This window comes from Passer montanus, unplaced genomic scaffold (genome assembly GCF_014805655.1).
Source record: "Passer montanus isolate IOZ18808 unplaced genomic scaffold, ASM1480565v1 scaffold5, whole genome shotgun sequence".
Taxonomy (NCBI): Eukaryota; Metazoa; Chordata; class Aves; order Passeriformes; family Passeridae; genus Passer; species Passer montanus.
The window spans coordinates 194521-214180 of record NW_024369929.1 but is presented as its reverse complement, the minus strand read 5'-3'; the positions used below and the strand labels follow the sequence as shown (position 1 = coordinate 214180).

Below are 19660 nucleotides of genomic sequence, written 5' to 3'. Positions count from 1 at the left end.
TTTTCCTGCCTTTTGCCTTCCTTTTCTCTTCAGGTTGTTTGCCCAGCTGCATCCCCAGAGCACCTCTCAGGGACATGGGGAGGATGGCAGAGGCTGCTGGGACTGGCAGCCCCAGCTCTGGAGCCCACAGACTCCTGAGCAGCGCTGATGTGGAACTGATGAGTGCCTGGCTGCTTTACAGCACTGCAGCCCTGGAGAAGGCTGCTCCTGCCCACTGCAGCCTCGCAGATAAATTCATGCAGAGCATGGACAATTGCAGGGGAACGAAGGGAGAGGCTGCTGGGAGCTTGAGAAGGGCCCCCTTATCCCTGGGAACTGATGAGTGCCTGGCTGCTTTACAGCACTGCAGCCCTGGAGAAGGCTGCTCCTGCCCACTGCAGCCTTGCAGATAAATTCATGCAGAGCATGGACAATTGCAGGGGAACAAGGGAGAGGCTGCTGGCAGCTTGGGAAGGGCCCCCTTATCCCTGAGTGAGGAGGGCACTGTGTGTGCTGGGCCCTGCCTCCACGGGAAGGGACTGCCCCAGCTCTGTGCCCTCACACAATGCCATGGTGATCCCTTCTGGCCGTGCACCTCTGCCCTGCACACGCTCCCCTCGGGCACACACTCCTCTCCAGAGGCCCAGCACACCCTGCTCACATCTCCTTACAGCTGATCTGCTCAGATAAAAGAGCTAAAGAGACACTGCCAGCTATGAGGCATGGAGCAGGACAGGGGACCACAGACACCAGACCTGCAGCACCCCCTCTCCCAAGTCCTCCTCCTTCTTTAGCTGTGCACAGCAACCTCTTGCACACCCAGAGCAAGGCTGGTCCTGCATTGCTCTGCCCAGATCAGCACTGGTGGGTGCAGGGAGGAAAGATGAATGTGGCCTTTCAGACAGGGATCATCTGTAGGCACTTCAGAGGAAGAGAGCTGCCAGCGTGGCTGCAGGGAGCACAACTCCCATGCAAGGATGAGGCAGCACTCCCCTTCCCTGACTCCTTGTGGCAGGCACTGCACCAGTGACAGGAGCTCACCCCTCCCTGGTGTGGAAGCTGGAGAAGCTCCCAGTGCCAAACTCTGTCCAGGAGCTGCAGCCTGGGCCGAGCCCTGTTTGACACAGCTGCTGCTGTTTGCTCTTCGGGCTCTGCAGTGCACAGTCTGCATTGCAGTCCCAAACTGCAACCAGCACCATCCCTGCCCTGCCCCGGCAGCACTGCCCCACCCTGGGCAGCCTGTGCCCCAGAGGGCACCCAGCAGTGCTGTGCCAGGGCCCAGGACAGCAGCTCAGGAACAGCATCCCTGGAATGGCACTGGGAGACAGGAGCTAGGAATGGCTGCTTGGTCAAGCTACAAGAAGTGAGAGAGGGAAAAACACTGATCTGCTCCTGTCTCATCATGTCCAAAATAAATTCAGTACAAAACAGCAAATAAACTTCAGTCCTCTTCAAGCACCTCCTGGAAGGGAAGTCAAGGAGCAGAGGGAAACAAGCAGGGAGCTGTGCACTGCTGTGGGTGCCTGTGAATCTGTGGAGAGCCTGAGCCACCACCTCGCCTTTGCTGAGCCACTCGGATTAGAGGAGAGGGAAGCAAAGCAACCACAGGACAGGCCAACACAGCTGGAGAGATGTCAGTGCCCTGCTCAGCCCCTGACTCACTGAGCACCCCAGAAGGACACTTGTGCTTTGCTCATCTCTCCGTGCACTCCTGCCTGCACCACAAAGTGAATTAATTAAATTATCAGTCTGAGGGCTGGGGCTGCCTCTGTCCAGCACCTGTCCAGCACCCTGCCCATTGTCATCCCAGAGCTCAGTGCTCTGCTCTAAGTGAAGCCCTCACAAATGGTAACACCTCAAGGATGAAGCCTGAGATTTGTGAAGTGTGCCCCAGTGCTCTCCCTGTGAGTGTGGGCTGCTTGGAGGAGGGAAGGGCTCAGCTCTGTCATGAATTAGTGTTGTGACAGCTCGCTGCAATCGAGCCATGACTTGCATGGCTGCTTCCCCTTCACATTCCCAGGAGCATGCCCTGCATTAGATCATGCTCTGCAGCAGGCTCAGCTCCAAAGCACAACACAAAATATGGAGACAAAGATGAAATTGCCCTGACCAGCTCTCCTTGTCCTGAAAATATGCTCCTGACATGTGGAGAGAGAGATGCAGGGAGCTTTCTCTCTGCTTTGGAGAGCATGGAGACAGGAGAAAAACAACTGATTTTCAAGCTACTTGCAAGATTGTGGCTTCACCCACATTATTCCTGACAACTCACCCTGCATCCTGGGATTCCCTCTGGGAGCAGCACAGGGTCCTGGGCTTGTGGGGATCTTGCTTTTCACCAGACCTTTGTCTGCAGATTGCTGCTCCTTCCTGCTTCCTTTAGCATAGTGTCAGAGAATATAGCAAGCAAGAGGGTTCTAACACATGCCCGTGCTTATCTCTTCATTCAAGAGATAAGCACAGAGAAGCAGCAGATGGCAAACAGATGCCACAGGTTCTGCAAATCAGCTGTCTCCAGCCCTTTCCTCAGAGCTGTTCCTGGACCTTTGGGGGCTCTGAGAGGGCAAGCCCTCGCTGTCTGGCTGATTGCTCTGTTCACCAGCTGCACAGTTCCTGCCAGGGGCCCACCTGTGCCCACCCTCCTGCAGCATCTCCCCAGCTCACGTGGATGCTGACCCCAGAGCCCACAGCACCAACAACCTGCACAATTCCCTCGGGAACCCGCTCCAACAAAGCGTCAGGCCCTGACACGAGGGGCAGGAAGGGGCACTGAAGGGAATGGGAGAGCAGAGCTGGCAGGTGGAGCAGGGGCTGTCTCACCTCCTCCCACTGGTGGATGTAGCGGATGAGGCGCGAGAGGCGCAGCAGGCGCAGCAGGCTCAGGATCTTGGTGAAGCGCACGATGCGCAGCGCCCGCGCCGTCTTGTACACCTCGGAGTCGATGCGTGTCTCCACGATCAGGAAGATGTAGTCCACGGGGATGGAGGAGATAAAATCCACCACGAACCAGCTCTTCAGGTACTTCATCTTGATCCTCTGCGGGTCCAGGATGATCTCGGTGTTGTCCTCCACCACGATGCCTGTCCGGAAGTTGAGGACAAGGTCGATGAGGAAGAACGTGTCCGAAACCACGTTGAAGACAATCCACGGGGTGGTGTTTTCATCCTTGAAGAAAGTGATGCCCACAGGGATGATGATCAGGTTCCCTACCATCAGCAGCAGCATGGTCAGATCCCAGTAAAACCTGGACAGCAAGACAGAGACATGTGAGGTCATGCACAGAGCAGGAGGTCGGGGAGCCCGGGTCAGCCGCACTGATGGACTCATCCATCTCTGCTGTCAGTCATCCCCTGGGCTCTGCTGCTCTGCCTGAGCATGCACACTGCACAAGCTGCTAATTGACTAATTAATATCAGAGGAACCCTCCTGCTCTGCCTTCGAGGGCTCACAAAGGAGCTGAGCCAGGGCTGGGCATGCCTGCCTGAACACCTTCCTGGGACCTGGGAGCTGCCTGGGGAGAGACTGAAAAACCTGCGGTTACTACAGGGACTGCTGGGGAAGGAGGGAAGGAGGGAAGGAGGACTGGGGAGGCCTCAGAGTCTGTGTGTCAATAAAGCCATGTGGGGTTAAACCATCAGGCTGTGCTCCTGCTGTCTGGTCCTTCTTTAGAAGCAGCCAGCACTGAGAGCTCTGGGATCAGGATGGAACTGGAGCTGTGCTCTCATCTCCAGCCCTCAGTTCAGACTCCTGCTGAGCTGGCCTCCAGGAGTTTAGCCCACGCTCCTCAGGCTCCCGTGTTGTACAGAAACAATCAATAAAGCCTGGAGTCACGTGCCTGGAGATACCCTTTCCATTTCTAAGGACAGTAACACCAACATTTAACTCCTGTTCCGTGAAGCACAGTCTCCAGGAAGCTTATCTTCACTCCAGAGGTAGCTCAGTGTTATCCAGTGGCCCTTACTGTAACACTCAGTTTTGTCTGGAAGGCATACACAGTCTGAGTAGAACCCTAATTTATATGATTGGGATTTTTTAAAGATTTCCCACAGATGCACAATGAGACAATGTGGTCCCAGCTCCCCCAGAGTGAGGACTAAAACCCTTCCCAGTGTCAGAGCTTGCTGAGGAGCCTCGCTGCCCAGCACAGGGGTGCTCCAGTGCTCTCCTCACGTGTCACACATAGATGCTGATGCACTGTGGGCTCACACTGCCCAGATTCCAGCAGCCCCACATTGTGCACTATGGGTCAGCTACTCTAATATCATTAGTTATTAATACAGTGATTGATTTGTCACAGGAGATGAGCAATCACCTCAACAGCAGTGAGAGCACCAGCGTGACCCTGCACTGACACTGATTTATCAAAGGGAGGGTTGGGCTGCTAAAGGATGTGCACATGCTGCTCCTCTCTCTAACCCTCTACAGCCAAAATCCCTGAAATGTTTCAGGAGAGCTGGACTTGCTTTAAAGGCCCTCAAGCTCCACCTTGGTTAGTGGCTGTTTAGCTGGAACCTGGGCCAGGCAGAGCTGCTGCAAAACAGGATTTTCAGAGCAAGGCAACTACATGGTTTGTTAAACTCTCAGCAGGGAAACCAAAAGGGCAGAATATACCTTAAAAGCCTTCTCTGTCTAGAGCCTCTCTCCCTGGTAAGAACACTTTAAAGCACCTAAAAGCATCTTTAAGATTCCAACCCTTGCCCACGTACAGGCAGGGTCAGCAGCTAGCAGCACCCCAGCAATTCTCACAATCATTCAGCAGAGGCTGATGGGAACTGATTTTAGAATAAGCAAAGTTACTCACTAATGAGCTTCCTAAAAATGACCTCAGCTCTCTCCTGGCTCTCAAGGTACCAGCAATCCCCTCTCAGTCTGCAGGTACAGGGCTGCTGGCAGCACTCAGCAGTGGGATTTGTCCATCTGCCTCCAAGAGCAAGGCTGTGGCACCCAGCAATATGCATTAATATAAATCCGTGTTGTGAGCTTCCTTAATAAGGGCCTGAGATGATGCTGCAGCTTTCCCAGGCAATTAATCTGGATAATCGCACAATAGCAGGAAGTCTGGAAGCAGTGTGTGCATTATTACTGAAAATAAATAACCTCCCAGCCATCCTTCATTTCCCTTAGGGAATACACAAGGAGATAGGCCCAAAGAAAATGAGTTTTCCCAAGTTTCAAATTAATGGCATGAGCCTGGCACGGCCAGGTTTGCAGTGCTGGGAAGCTAAGTGCCTTCCTTCTCATACCTTTGCATTTTTGTGCCTCTTTTTTAGGCTGGGTGGTGATTTTGGGGACAGGACCAGCAGTGGCAGGATGGCTCCCAGCCCAAGGAAGATGTTTTGCACACACCCAAGGCCGGTGAAACGCTTTCCCCTGACTGCAGCAGCCCTGCTAGCCCAGCCTCTCCCTGCCCTGCATCCTCACCTGCAGCAGTTCCTGAGCTCCTGCAGCCCTTCCCTCCAGCCTGAGCTGCCCTGGAGCAGCAGGGTGTGCAGTGAGGGATGGGGAGGCAGGTGCTGAGCCCACTGCCACGTGTCCCTCAGAGCACAGCTCTCCTCAGGGCTGCACTGCTGACTCCACAGCATTGTCATGGCCCCTCAGCTCTGACCTTTAAAGCCACCACTTAAAACCAGGGAAGGGGAACTTCTGTATCCAGTGATCCCTTTCATAAAGCTGTCAGGGGGAAGACAACCTTGGGGCTCTATGAAGGAGGCAGCAAAAGCTGGAGCACACCAAGAATTTGGCCTGCACACCAACTCCAGCACCTGCCTTTCCAACGTGAACTGCCTGGCAGTTAAATTCCCCTGGTAAGATTTGCAGGGCTCCTGCACATTTCCATTTCACCCACATAAGAAGCAGGATCTGTTCAGAGTGGCATCAGTGCATTTAGACTTAATTAGACTCCCTGGGCCCGCAACACCTCAGAGGTCTGATACCATCCAAGTGTCATTCTGCATTTGCTCCCAGGAACATCTTTCCCCTCCCTGTAAATTACTGGCCACAATGACTAACGGTGCATGTGATGTATGTAAGGGCAAGCACCAGCTATTAATAACCCATGTTTTCTGAATTTCTGTTGTGCCTTTCACCCAGGGATTCCAGGGAGCTGACAGTGATGAAATTGGCTCTGCTGCACCCAGGAGAGGCAGAGTTATTATCCCTGCCTTGCACACAGAGGAGCCACATGGCAAAGTGAAGAGCGTGGGGTTTGTCCATGGAAGGCTGAGGCCAAGCAAGGGTTAGGACCTGAATCTGATTTTTGAGTCTAAGCAGATCTGAAGCCATTCGTATGGCTTGCAAAAGAGCCTAACAGAGATGCATCTCTGGGATGTCAGATATCCTGTCTTCTTCTCACTTCTCTTCCTGTTTCCAAAAGCCTACATAAAAAATTAATAAATATGAATGTATTGTTTTATTACAGTTGACTCAGTGCAACTGAACTGCTCAGAGCACAGGGAACAGGCAGCACTATATAAACCAGATGTCTTGTTCAAACACCCTTGGTTTTTATACTCCATCCTACTGTCTGCACATTCCTTGGATCTGAAAATCACATTTTAACATGCACCACTACCTCGGATCTCTTAATTCCCAATACATTATTTAAACAGAACATATCTGAGAATTATTGTGGCACAGACACTTCAGGAATATGTGCTCCTTAAGCACTGCTGTGTCACTCAGCTGATGTGACAGCCTGTACACTCTGTAGGTATTGGTTTGTGGGTTTGGAATGCTGGGCCATCTTTCTGCTCTGCCTAGAGCACACTGTGACAACAGGCTGGGAATATTGCTTTTGGAAGTCATTTTTTACAATTAAATGAAATTTCCTTTTTCATTCCGTGGTGCAGTGCGGGCAGTTCTAGAGCGTGAGCTCAGCAGTGAGGAATTGGAGAGAAAGCAGTGAATCCCAGAGGTGAGAGGCTCAGCAGCATCCCTGGCTCACAGCAGCACTGAAACTCTGTGCATTTGTGGCTTCTGAACTTCTGTTCTGGCTCCACAGCGCTTGCACAGTCCAGAGAAAATGGACTTGAGTGGCCTCACCTCTAAATTAACAAAGCTTTTTGGGGTTTTCAGCTGCTGCTGAAGGGCAGCCAGCTCTGGGCTGAAGCACAAACAGCAATGCACCTGCCTGGCAGTGCCAGAGGCCAGAGATCCTCCCCAGCACTGGAACTGAGCTCCCAGCCCGTGGCCAGCCCTGCTGACCTCCCAAGAACAGCTCTTTAATGAGCACAGCTCATTAGGTGAGGGTGGAGGGTGGAGGGTGGAGCTCAAACCGAGCCCAAAGCCAAGCCCAGCGCTGTCCCAAGGCTCGGTGCTGACTCCAGAAACAGAGTGCCACCTACTGAGTCCCACCAGGAATCTCCATCCCTGCCTGGTGGGGAGGAAATGCTCCTAAATCCCTTCTGAGCTGCTGGAAACCTGTGCTTCTCTGCCTTTCCTGCCTCTGGGCTGCATGCTGATCAGGGGGCCTGGCAGGAGAGAGGTGGTGCTGCAGTTCCCAGGAATGCTCTGGGGCTGCAAACAGAAATCACCTTTTGGAAAGAGCATTAGGGGAGCTCAGCGTGGCTGGAACCACAGTGGGAGCAAAGTTTTCTCCAGGAACAGCCATTCACAGAGACAGCTGAACAGAGAGAGCAAGAGAAAAAGCACGAGGAGATCCTTCCCTGCCTCTGGAAGCATCACTTCTCCCAGAGAGGAGCAGGCTGCTTCTACTGGAGAGTTACAGACTGCTCTGCCCTAGAGATAAAGGGAGGAACATGGTGATTCACTGCTCCTGAACACACTAAAGGACATTTAACCAGCTCTGAGTCCAGCAGCTCCCTTGTGGGAGGAATTAATTTATTTATAGAGAGTTTACTCAAAGACCTGTGCACTTGGAAACTTCTCTGCCATGAATACTCACCAGAAAGAGTCAAATGAGTTACAAAAATATTCTGAGTGCTGTGTAATGGGAAAGGACCCAGCTAAAGGAAAAGACAAACAGTTTTAATTCCTTCTGACCGATCTATGCAAATACTCTGCCATCGTGACTAAAGCCCCTGGGAGCACTGCTAATTAACCATGCATTCTGACAGCACAGGAGAGCCTGCTGGGTCCCAGCCTGCTCCAGATTTCCCTGGATGCCTCCTTCTGGATGCCTGCACCTCCTAATATCTGCTTCTCCTGGATGTTTGCTTCTCCTGGATGTTTGCATCTCCTGGATGCCTGCATCTCCTGGATGTCTGCATCTCCTGGATCTCTGCATCTCCTGAATGCCTGCATCTCCTGGATGCCTCCTTCTGGATGCCTGCTTCTCCTGGATGTTTGCATCTCCTGAATGCCTGCATCTCCTGGATGCCTCCTTCTGGATGCCTGCTTCTCCTGGATGCCTGCTTCTTCTGGATCTCTGCACCTCCTGGATCTCTGCTTCTCCTAGATCTCTGCATCTCCTGGACCTGTTTCTCCTGGGTGCCTGCATCTCCTGCAGCCCTGCTGGCTCCTGGCTGCTCCAGGACTCAGGGGCACCAAACCCAGGGCACTGCCGGGCATGGAACTGGATGCCTGCTTCTCCTGGATGCCTGCTTCTTCTGGATCTCTGCACCTCCTGGATCTCTGCTTCTCCTAGATCTCTGCATCTCCTGGACCTGTTTCTCCTGGGTGCCTGCATCTCCTGCAGCCCTGCTGGCTCCTGGCTGCTCCAGGACTCAGGGGCACCAAACCCAGGGCACTGCCGGGCATGGAAAGCCAAGAGTGGGGACCCAGCTGGCTGGGAAAGGGCTGCACCCACAGCACCTGCCCAGGGATGCTCCAGCACCTCTCAGGTGCCAGCAGGAGCTGGCAGGGAACGTGCCTTCCCTGGGTCACCCGGGGCTCACCAGCTGCAGGGTCAGTGGCATGGGACAGGACTCCCACGGAATTCAGTGCCTGCCAGGAGCACAAGGCCCAGCAGCACTTTGCATCTGGATTCCTCAAAGCTCCTGTGCTGTCTCTGACAGAATTGCCATCCAATTGAGCTGGCAGTTTCACCCGAGGCAAGAGATTCTCCAAGGTCTGCACTTAGCCTTTGACTTAGATTATCTTCAATCTACATAATTGCTCACCTAATCTCCTCCGAGCAGTGCCCAATTCCAAACCCTGTTTCAACTTCAGAACATATGCTCATATTATTACCTTAAAATATAATTACATGGATTTTGGTAAGTGGAAAATTAAGGAAGCTATTGCTTATGTAATACTTGGAGATGGCATTTGCAGTCCAAGCAAGGAAGTATTTTCATTGCTTCTCTATCATTAATTTTTAAATCTAGCACTACATTATTAAACAATAATCAACACCCTACATTTTTCAAAGTAATGTCCAAACATTAATTAAATCCCAGCAGATATAATTAGGAAGGTATTATCATCCTATGTTACAGATAGACTATGAGATACCAAAGATTAAAGAAGCTCATTCAGAGGTAGAAGCACCACCCAGCAAATGTGGTTGTCTAGACTCAGGAGAGGTTTCCAGCCATGTTATAATCTATAATTTGATCAGCAGCAGCAAAGGGGAAATTTCTTCTCTTTTCTACTGTAAAAATATAAATATACACATTACTTAGAGGTATTTTTATTCCAGCAGTAATAGCTGACAATTTGCAAACACCACGTTTGAGGCACTGATGGATTTAAGCAATTATAAGCGGGTACATTGTGAGTGCTGCCCTTCCTTTAACTCACAAAACACAGGGCACTGTCAATGTGAGCTGCTGCCAGGCTGCCTGCAGGGATGGGGACTGCCTGACATCTGGGGGCCTGGATGCTCAGGTGGCTCTGGGTGAGCCCCAGCAAACCCTGCAGGGCCAGTGCTGGTGCTGGGCAAGCCCTGGGATAACCCAGGCTGGGGATGAAGGGACTGAGAGCAGCCCTGGCACAAAGGGACCCGGGGGTGCTGGGGGTGAGAGCTGGAAATGCCCCAGCCCTGGATCTCCCCCCTCCCTGGGCTGATCCCAGCAGCAGGGGAGGGGGGATTCTGCCCCTCTGCCCCTCAGGTGAGACCCCCCTGCAGAGCTGCCTCAGCCCTGGGGCCCAGCACAGGGAGGACGTGGAGCTGCTCAGAGAGCCCAGAGGAGCCCATGGAGATGCTCTGAGGGTGGAGCCAGGCTGGAGAGCTGGGGGTGCTCACCTGGAGAGGAGCAGGCTCAGGGAGAGCTCAGAGCCCTGCCAGGGCCTGGAGGGGCTCCAGGAGAGCTGGAGAGGGACTGGGGACAAGGGATGGAGGGACAGGACACAGGGAATGGCTTCCCACTGCCAGGGGGCAGGGATGGATGGGATACTGGGAAGGAATTCCTGGCTGGGAGGGTGGGCAGGCCCTGGCACAGGTGCCCAGAGCAGCTGTGGCTGCCCCTGGATCCCTGGCAGTGCCCAAGGCCAGGCTGGACAGGGCTTGGAGGAACCTGGGCTCATGGAAGGTGTCCATGCCATGGCAGGGGTGGCGCTGGATGACCTTTAAGGTCCCTTCCAGCCCAAGCTGTTCTATGGACCCATGTGACTGCGAATTTTCCTGGAGAATTCTGAAGAACTGAGCACCAGGAAAGCAGAGCTGATGTCAAAGGCAATCCACCAAGCAGTGGGTTTGTCTGAACGAGGAACAGCTCAGTGCTCAGGGTGCTTTCATCAGCCATTCCCTCAGGAGAGATGGCAACACCTTCCCCTTGTGGGAGCTCTGCAGGGAGGGAGAACGGCCACATGTGGGACACTGAGCACTGCCAGAGGAGCCCCCAGCAGCTGCTGCTCACTGTCCTTCACAGAAACTCCAGTCACTGAGACACAGGCACTTCCCTGGCCTCCATCTCACTTTGAAAGAGGCTTTATGAATCAGCCAAGACAGACAGTCCTGACCTTCAGCGACTTTGCTGGAACATCTTCCTTGTGTTTGCTGCTTTCCTGCCTCAGAAAACCCCTCACTCTGCATTATCTTTGTGCTCAAGTGCACCAGGCACCAACCACACCCACATGAAGTGGTGTTCAAGCACATGAAAAGCCAGTGGAAGGGATGATGCCACCCCTGCTGAGGGGTGCTCACTTCCAGTTGGTGGGAAGTGAGGATGGGATTGAAGTGCCGTGTCCAGGACAGCAGCATCCCAGCTGTGAGATGGATCCTCTGAGGATGAATGAGCTGACATCCTAAGTTCATTTTCAAGGATTGAGCAAATCATGTTTGCAGGAAGGCTCCTGGAGGCTGGAGTGCTGCTGCCTGCCTTGCCTCTGTGCTGGGATGATGAGGGTCCATCCAACCTGTGAGGTCCTCCCCCTGCAAGGGGCTCCACAGGACCTGGCTAAGCATTTCCCAGGATTTATGTTCAATTTGATGAACACCTGCTCCCAGTCCTGGCTCTGCAGGACCACCCTGAACCACGGTGCTCCTGCACTTCCATTCCCACTCACTCTGACCATACCCATGGCACAAAGTGCCCGTGGATTTGGCCCCATGGAGCCAATGCCCACTGTCCTCAGCTCCTGCTGCCTTCCTGCCTGCAGACCCAGCTAACAAATTAAAGCCTATCTTAAATCTATACTTAGAACCCAATCTTCCCAGAAAAGTAAAAATAAACAAGATTTCATTTCTCTCCCAGAAGCAGAGATAGCCACAAGAGACTCGGTTTGTTCCGGCTCTAAATGTGGAGCACGGAGGCCAATAGAGCACACATCCCATTTCCGACTAAAGCAGCATTATTAATATTTTCTCACTTGCTTGGACACAGCTATTAATATCTCATGGAGAATTCCCCTGCAACGAGCTGCAGAAGCAGAGAAATTTCTGTGGTACTACTCCTAGGAAAGCTTATCCCCTCTCTATGTGAGGGCCCAGAGGAGCAGCATTTACACACTGAGCCCAGACAATTTATTGTTGTTCTCACAGCACCACTGAGCTGAGCACGGACAGAAATTGTCCTGCAGTGGGAATTCACTGCAGCAGGGGCTGGAGACACCATCTGAGGATGCAATGGTGCAGATTCACTGGAGGTTTACAGGGTTCCTTGGGAAGGGAAGCAGGGCAGTGCAGCCACCACCAGCGCCATGGCTGGAGCACTGCTGTCCCCATGGAAGCTCGGATCATTTTGGGTCACACCATTGCACAGAGCAGGTTTCTCTCCATGCCTGGCTCACCAGACCCCACCAGAAGGAACCTCCCACCCCACACCCTCCATGGGTAGAGAATCCGTTCTGTTTGCAGCACTGAGCCAAAGCTGCAGGGCTGGCACAAAGCAGAGTTACCTCCCTTCATGCCCCACCCTACTGCACTCACAAACATTTGTGGATTCCCCCGTCCCTGCCCACCTGCAGCTGAATCCCAGGGGTCTCCACGTGTTGGATGTGTATTGATTGCAGAGTTCCCAGAATACATTATGCATGAGCTGCCACCTCAGGGCCTGGCAATCCTGCATTGTTTGATCTCCTGAAATCTCCTGCTTGTATGAATATGGAAAAGTTCCTCTTTGTTGCTGCCCATTGATCCACACATTGACCCTTCTCCTGTGTGCATTTATCTCTGATGATTTAATAATGAGAAAGACCAATAAAGTGAGGAAGGGAAGGAAGCCCCTTCAGGGGGACCTATTGCCATGGAAACGTGCCTTATGTTGCTGTAGGAGAGAAGGGATGGATCAATAAGGGCTGCAGCCTCCAAGCCATCAGGAACATGTTGTGGAATGTGCAGGATTAAAGCCTAAAGACATGCATAAGTTGTGACATGATGAAGTTCAGGCCCTGGCCCAGGTCCACCATCCATGAGTCAAACCCCAGGCAGGGAGAATCGCACCAGGGAGCTCTGAGCTGTCCCAAAGAGCAGCAGGACTGGGGAAGGGCTTGGCTTGTACTCAGGGACAGGAAGGGAAATTATTGTCTACAGATGCTGTAGATATGTGTGATATACATGATATCTATCATATCATCACAGAATCAGAGTGGTTTGGGTTGAAGGGCCCTTACAGCCCAGCCAGTGCCACCCCTGCCATGGGCAGGGACACTTTCCATTGTCCCAGGGTCCTTCAAGCTGGCCTTGGGCACTGCCAGGGATGCAGGGGCAGCCACAGCTGCTGTGGGCACCCTGTGCCAGGGCCTGCCCACCCTCCCAGCCAGGAATTCCCTGCCAATATCCCATCTAACCCTGCCCTGTCCCTCCATCCCTTGTCCAAAGTCCCTCTCCATCTCTCTTGCCAGCCCCTTCAGGCTCTGTAAGGCCACAGTGAGGTCCCCCCAAAGCTCCTCCTGTCCAGGTGAACAATCCCAGCTCTCCCAGCAGAGCTGCTCCATCCCTCTGCTCATCCTGGTGCCTCCTCTGGCCTGGCTGCAGCAGCTGCAGCTCCCTGCAGTGCTGGCCCCAGGGCTGGGGCAGCTGCAGGTGGGCTCTCACCTGAGAGGGGCAGAATGCCCCCTGCCCTGCTGCCCAGGGGGTGTCAGGGGGCTCTGGGGATGTCTCTTAGCTCAGAGAGTGGCACAGGACACACGTCACCAACACCAGGGACCTTCCACACTCATCTCCTTGGGAAGTCACAGGGATGACAGGCTGGCTTCTAAACTATTTTGTGTTGACATGCCTGTCTTGACATAATATGGGTTTATGTGAGCTGAGGATGTCACTCTCACCACTAGGAAGCCAAATTTACTAAAATTAAACACCAAAATAAGACAGAGAAATGACATGAGTCACACAACTAGGTAAGAATCACAGTTTGGGGAGTGGGGGGTGTGGAGGGGACTCTGCAGTGCTTTCTGCCTTGCATGACATATTTATGCCCTCATACTCTGCAGTTGTCCCCAAGAAAGTGACAAACCCAGCTGAGAACAAGACTTCCCACCACCCGAGATGCTAAAAATGTTCCTCCTGGGCACTGCTGGGCCCCAGCTCCTGAGGGTTGGGACTCACAGGGCCCCCAAAGGAAAGTGGAGTCTGTCAATGGCTTCCCACTGCCAGGGGGCAGGGATGGATGGGATATTGGGAAAGAATTCCTGGCTGCGTGGGCAGGCCCTGGCACAGGGTGCCCAGAGCAGCTGTGGCTGCCCCTGGATCCCTGGCAGTGCCCAAGGCCAGGCTGGATGGGTTTGGAGCACCCTGGGATGGTGGAAGGTGTCTCTGCCATGGCAGGGGTGGGATGGGATGAGCTTTAAGGCTCTTTCCAAGCCAAACCATCCTGGGATTCTGTGATCATTCCAACATCCAGGCTCTCCTCCAGACCCCAGAGCCCAGGTTTGGCATACCTGCCATAACCTTTGAAGCACACAGCACCAGGAGAACCATCCCCAGAGGGAACTGCCCCAGGTACCACACCTCTGTGTGCCCTGATGAGCCCTGGGCCAGTCACATCAGCCAGCCCACAAGGAAAGCCCAGAGAGCACCAGGAGAGCTCGCAGTGCCCGAGGATGGATCAAAACTGAGGCTGCTGTTCAGCTGCATGATTTACTCCAGCTCTCTCCCAGGCACACGTGCTATCTCAGCCTCTCTCCAGCTTGCACAGCTCCCAGGATTTATGTCTGAGACAGGCAACAGCATCTGCCAGAGCTCAGCACCACACACACATTCCTGCTGGGTGAGCCCTGGGCATGCCAGATGGGGCAGGGACAAAACTCAGTCCTCTGTCCTGGCTAATGGCAGCACAGGGAGGCTCAAAGCTGCCAGAAAAGGTGACAGAAAGCAGTTTGGGGTTTCCAATGGTCTGCTGGAATGATCATATTCAAAGCTGCCTCCCTGTAAAGGCTCCAAACTTCCTAAAGCACATGTTCAGTGAGGACAGGGAAGCCAGAGTGACAGAAGGTGCTGGCTGCATGTGGCTGTCACCCCTGGCAAGGACAGCTCCCCACAGCCCTGAGGGTTACACAGCACAGCTGAAGAACTCCTGCAGGAGAGGGGTCACTCCTGGGCAAATCCTTTTTTGGGGTTAAACACAGTCTGGGGTTAAACACACACACATGCCCAACAGGGATGGCCAGGTTTTTAGTGTGGATTTTCTGCACCCAGTGAATCTGGCTCAGGCCCTGGAGGCAGTGCTAAAGGAGCAATGTTTGAGGAGCATGGATTGGGATGGATGGAGCCCATACTATGTTGTGTTTCAGACCTTCAGCTCCTCATGATCCACATTACCTTCTGGGAATCCTCACGGTTTACATCCTTGCTTTAGCCCTGGTGGGAAATGTCCTGCTGGCACCACTGTTCCAGACAAGGCTCACACCCAGTGGTGCCAGAGCCTCCTTCCATGGGGAAGGAGTGGGGTGGAAGGAGTAGGGCACCTGAAAAGGTAACAAGGCACTGCCTGTGTGTACTTCAGCCTCCAAAGCACAAAATGCTTCTCCTGCCCAGCTCTCCTGCTGCTCACATCAGACTCTTGTTTGTAATGAGTTACTCAGGCTGCAATGGAGCACAATGAATCCTCTAAAAGACTAATGCTGCTGGGATCTTGGGGCTATTCAGGTAGCCCAGACCCCAGACAAGAGATGAATCACCTTCTAAAAATGCAGCAGTTAAGAAAAAAAAAAGTCCAATTGCTTCTGATTATTTTCAGTCTCAGAAGAAACATACTGTACTGAGGCTGTGCTTACCTAAGGCATCCACGTGAATCCACTATCCCTCCCCCTGGAATGGCTGCTGAATTAATTACTGCCTCACTGAAGCACTGAGGAGCTCCCCAGAGGCTGGCTCCCTTTTGACCTCAAAGCTTTTTAGGGCAGGTGCCTGAGTCTCCCCACCAGCACGTGCCAGCTGGGAAACTGAGGCACAGAAAGGTGGGTACTGCACAGGGCCTCACTCCCTCAACAGAAGGCAGAGGAGAGAGCAGGAATTCTGACATCCAATCCAGAGTGTGAAGGGCACTCAGCTCCGAGCTTCACATCCCCAAAGCCCCTTCCAGGTCCTGAGGAACTGTTACTGTCCCTCCAAATGTTCCTGTGCTGGGCTGACTGGAATGAGGAAACCCAGCAGGAACTGGCGGGCAGGAGACTGAGGGGGAAGGAGCAGGGCTTGGTGCACACCCTGGGACAGCAGCATGAAAAACTCAGACAGTGGATGTGTAAATACATCCTCCCCAGAAAGGCCAGTGTCACACACCTGCCCACAGAGCAGCTCTGATCACAATATAAAGAATTCAGTGGCACATTCAGGACATTTAAGGCCTTTTTCCTCCTGTCAGACTGGTGGGAGGAAACTGGGCTTTTCCCTGCCTGTGTGGCATGTTACTGTCCCTCCAAATGTTCCTGTGCTGGGCTGACTGGAATGAGGAAACCCAGCAGGAACTGGGGGGCAGGAGACTGAGGGGGAAGGAGCAGGGCTTGGTGCACACCCTGGGACAGCAGCATGAAAAACTCAGACAGTGGATGTGTAAATACATCCTCCCCAGAAAGGCCAGTGTCACACACCTGCCCACAGAGCAGCTCTGATCACAATATAAAGAATTCAGTGGCACATTCAGGACATTTAAGGCCTTTTTTCTTCCTGTCAGACTGGTAGGAGGAAGCTGGGCTTTTCCCTGCCTGTGTGGCATGGAATGTGCTCCACACACTCCTGGGAAGGAGCATGGCAGCACTTCCACCTCCCTGCCCTCTGCCAAGACCTGGCATGCTGCTGCATCTCTCCTGCTCTTTCCAGGACACACTGCACACTTTCTGACTTGTGGTGTGGTGGGGATTCCCAAGGGGTTCTTCTTCCTGACCCACAGAGTCCTCTCCAGCCATTTGTTCCCATCAAAAAACCTTCCAGAGCAAGCTGGAGCTGCAGCCTCTTCTCTTCTCTTCTCTTCTCTTCTCTTCTCTTCTCTTCTCTTCTCTTCTCTTCTCTTCTCTTCTCTTCTCTTCTCTTCTCTTCTCTTCTCTTCTCTTCTCTTCTCTTCTCTTCTCTTCTCTTCTCTTCTCTTCTCTTCTCTTCTCTTCTCTTCTCTTCTCTTCTCTTCTCTTCTCTTCTCTTCTCTTCTCTTCTCTTCTCTTCTCTTCTCTTCTCTTCTCTTCTCTTCTCTTCTCTTCTCTTCTCTTCTCTTCTCTTCTCTTCTCTTCTCTTCTCTTCTCTTCTCTTCTCTTCTCTTCTCTTCTCTTCTCTTCTCTTCTCTTCTCTTCTCTTCCTCTCCTCAGCATCCCAAACCCCACCAGGATAAGGGGAGTTTGTAAACTTGCTGTGACCCTGCTGTGCAGGGCTGTTCCTCCAACACAGAGAGTGCCAGGGACAGGCAGACAAACAGTGATGGGCGCCACGAAAAATGCTCAGATAAATCTTTCCCACTATGGGCTGGACCTGCCCTGCTCTATTTCAGTCAATGGAACAAAGCCATTGAGGCCTGGGGGAGCAAGTGCCAATCCTAAATCATTTCTTTGATTAATTGTTCTTGGGAAGGAAGAATTCATTAAGCATTCTGCTCAGCAATTAGAAATAAATATATTTTTAGAATGAACAACCTGCCAGAAACAAGTTGTTTCAGAAATATATTCAGCTTGATGCATTTTCCATCAATAGAGAATGAGGAGGCTCCAGCCTGCCAGAGGGACAGGCTGGGAAAGGGACACTGCAGGGACAGGCAGGACAGCTCCTTGTGATGTCTGCACCACTCGGGTTCAGCCTGCATGAGAGGAAATAAAGGAGTTTTTTCTCTCTACTCCTATTCCAGCCATTAGCTGGGAATAGATCTCCCTGCTATTTCACAGGAATATGATAAAGCTATTCCTACACCCAGCTGGGGCAGAGCAGATATGAGAGCCATGAAAACCCAATAAATAACAACACCCCCTTGTATTTCCACTTTGGCATCAGGCTCAGACAAGCTACAAGGGCAATGTGAAATAACAACCTCTGTAAGGAGTTTGGGACACATAATTGCCACAGCCCTTAGACGTGACAGGCTGACACAGTAAGTGGTTACCACGGGGACAGCAGGACAGGAGCTGCTCCAAGGCAGTGACAGCCAAACCCTTCCCTGGCCACTGAAGGTACCACTAAATGTGGTGTTAGGGTTTGTTTTCAATTTCAAATCCATTCTTCAAGGCAGGAGCTCAGCACAGGCTCAGTTCGTGCCTGAGCCCAGAGATCCACATGGAAATGTGAGATAGGCACTTTGCCCTCCTCACCAGCCTAGAAAAATCTACTTCTGGTCCTAAGTGCAGAAAAGGAAACCCTAAAAAACCTAAACATGCCCTGGGATCTGAGAGTCCCAGGCACAACAGACTATTCCAGGCTTTTAAGTTTTGTGCCTTAAAAGAAAAGACAAGTCTTATCCTTTGGTTGTGGTGCCTAGAGGCAAGTCTGTTCCCTGCCCTGCTTTGGGAATGCAGGATGGCAGCAGTGTCTCTATGAATTCCAGCTTTCCCAAGAAGAACACACTCTCAGAGGGCCCTCTTCCCTAAAACACAAAACATCCTTTAGTTTTTCCTTCTGCACACACAGGACCCAATTTCAAGGCCACTGCAGCAGGCTCAGCCTTTGATTTCAGCAGGGATGTGCTGGGATATCACACAAACTGGCTGGAAACTCGTGCACTTCCATCATGACTACATGATGTCTGTGGTTTTCTTCCTTTTAGTTAATCCAGTCCTGCCTAAGCTCAGAGTAAGGCAAGAGCCAGGGTTTTGCTCTTGTTCTTTCATGCCAGCAGAAATGTCTGTGCCTCAGCCCAGCTGGGAGCCCTGGCACTGGGAGGCCACAGGGAGGCTGAGGAAGAGGAGGAGGAAGATGGGTCAGTGGTGAGGGTACCTGGGAAAGCTCTCAAGTCACTGCAGTGGGAAACAGCAGAGGGTCTGGGACTGGAGGCCAGGAAAGCAGGGAGCAGATCAGCTCTGCTCTCAAGTGCATCCAAACCCATACTAGCTCATTAGATATTCAGACAGTAAATTAGGGATCTCCTTCAGGAAAGGCACCCTTGAATCAGAACTAGCTGTTTTGTGGGCAAAGAGCAGAAAATTCAGGGCTCTGAAGCACTTCCACTGTAGCAAGAGAGCCCCAGGCTGGCTGAATCCTGCCTTGAGAGCCACTGCACAAACACCAAGCTGGGAGTGGAATCTGGGAGCAGGGACAGCAGTGCAGCCCCAGCAGGTGCCACGCAGTGCCAGCACAGGGCCTGGATGCAATTTGGGGTTCCTGTATGGGACACAGGGCCTGAGGTGCCTCCAAGGGGGGAACTCATCCCCAGGGCCATTCTCACCCAGCAATTTGGCAAATAATGAGGCTCATTTCACAGGAATGGTGATCAACCCTCCTGCATCCACAAAAATGTGTGCAGGAATGATCTCACCCAGCCCTGCAGCCAGGCTGAGCTGAGGGAAATGCAGCAGAACCACTGCAGCTGCAGGGCAGGGGCTGAGCAAAGCTGGAGCACCTGAACTGCACTGCCCTTACTCACAGTGTCACCTGCCTGCCTGCAAAAGTCACGAGCTGCTCTGCCAGAGCCATGGCTTTTATCATCTGGGTGGTTTATGTTACTACAAAATTCCTTTACTGGAATACCCTCCCCTCCTCTCCCTGAGCCAGCCAGGGCCACACTTTGCCTAGAAAAAGCAAGTTTTCCAAGAGCTTGTGAAGAATTCTCTGCCCTCCTGTTGTGCCCATTTGTAGGAAAGCCATGCTCCTTTCTGAACCACACCACCAGAGGAATAACCAACCCTGTAACCTTTTCCCTAACTGGGCTGCAGATCTTAGATCCCAGTTTGGGGCAGGCCCAAGTTTCCACGGACCTGCCCTAACTTCAGAGAGGTG

General features: G+C 52.6%; 1 protein-coding gene across 1 annotated transcript in view; it reads right to left on the bottom strand.

The window, feature by feature from the left end:
* Positions 1 to 19660, bottom strand: part of HCN4 (hyperpolarization activated cyclic nucleotide gated potassium channel 4) — a 105659-nt gene that overhangs the window by 73099 nt on the left and 12900 nt on the right. Inside the window, exon 2 of the mRNA XM_039723100.1 lies at positions 2797 to 3220. Within this exon, the coding sequence (XP_039579034.1) occupies positions 2797 to 3220 (424 nt within the window). The remainder of the gene's footprint in view (positions 1 to 2796; positions 3221 to 19660) is intronic.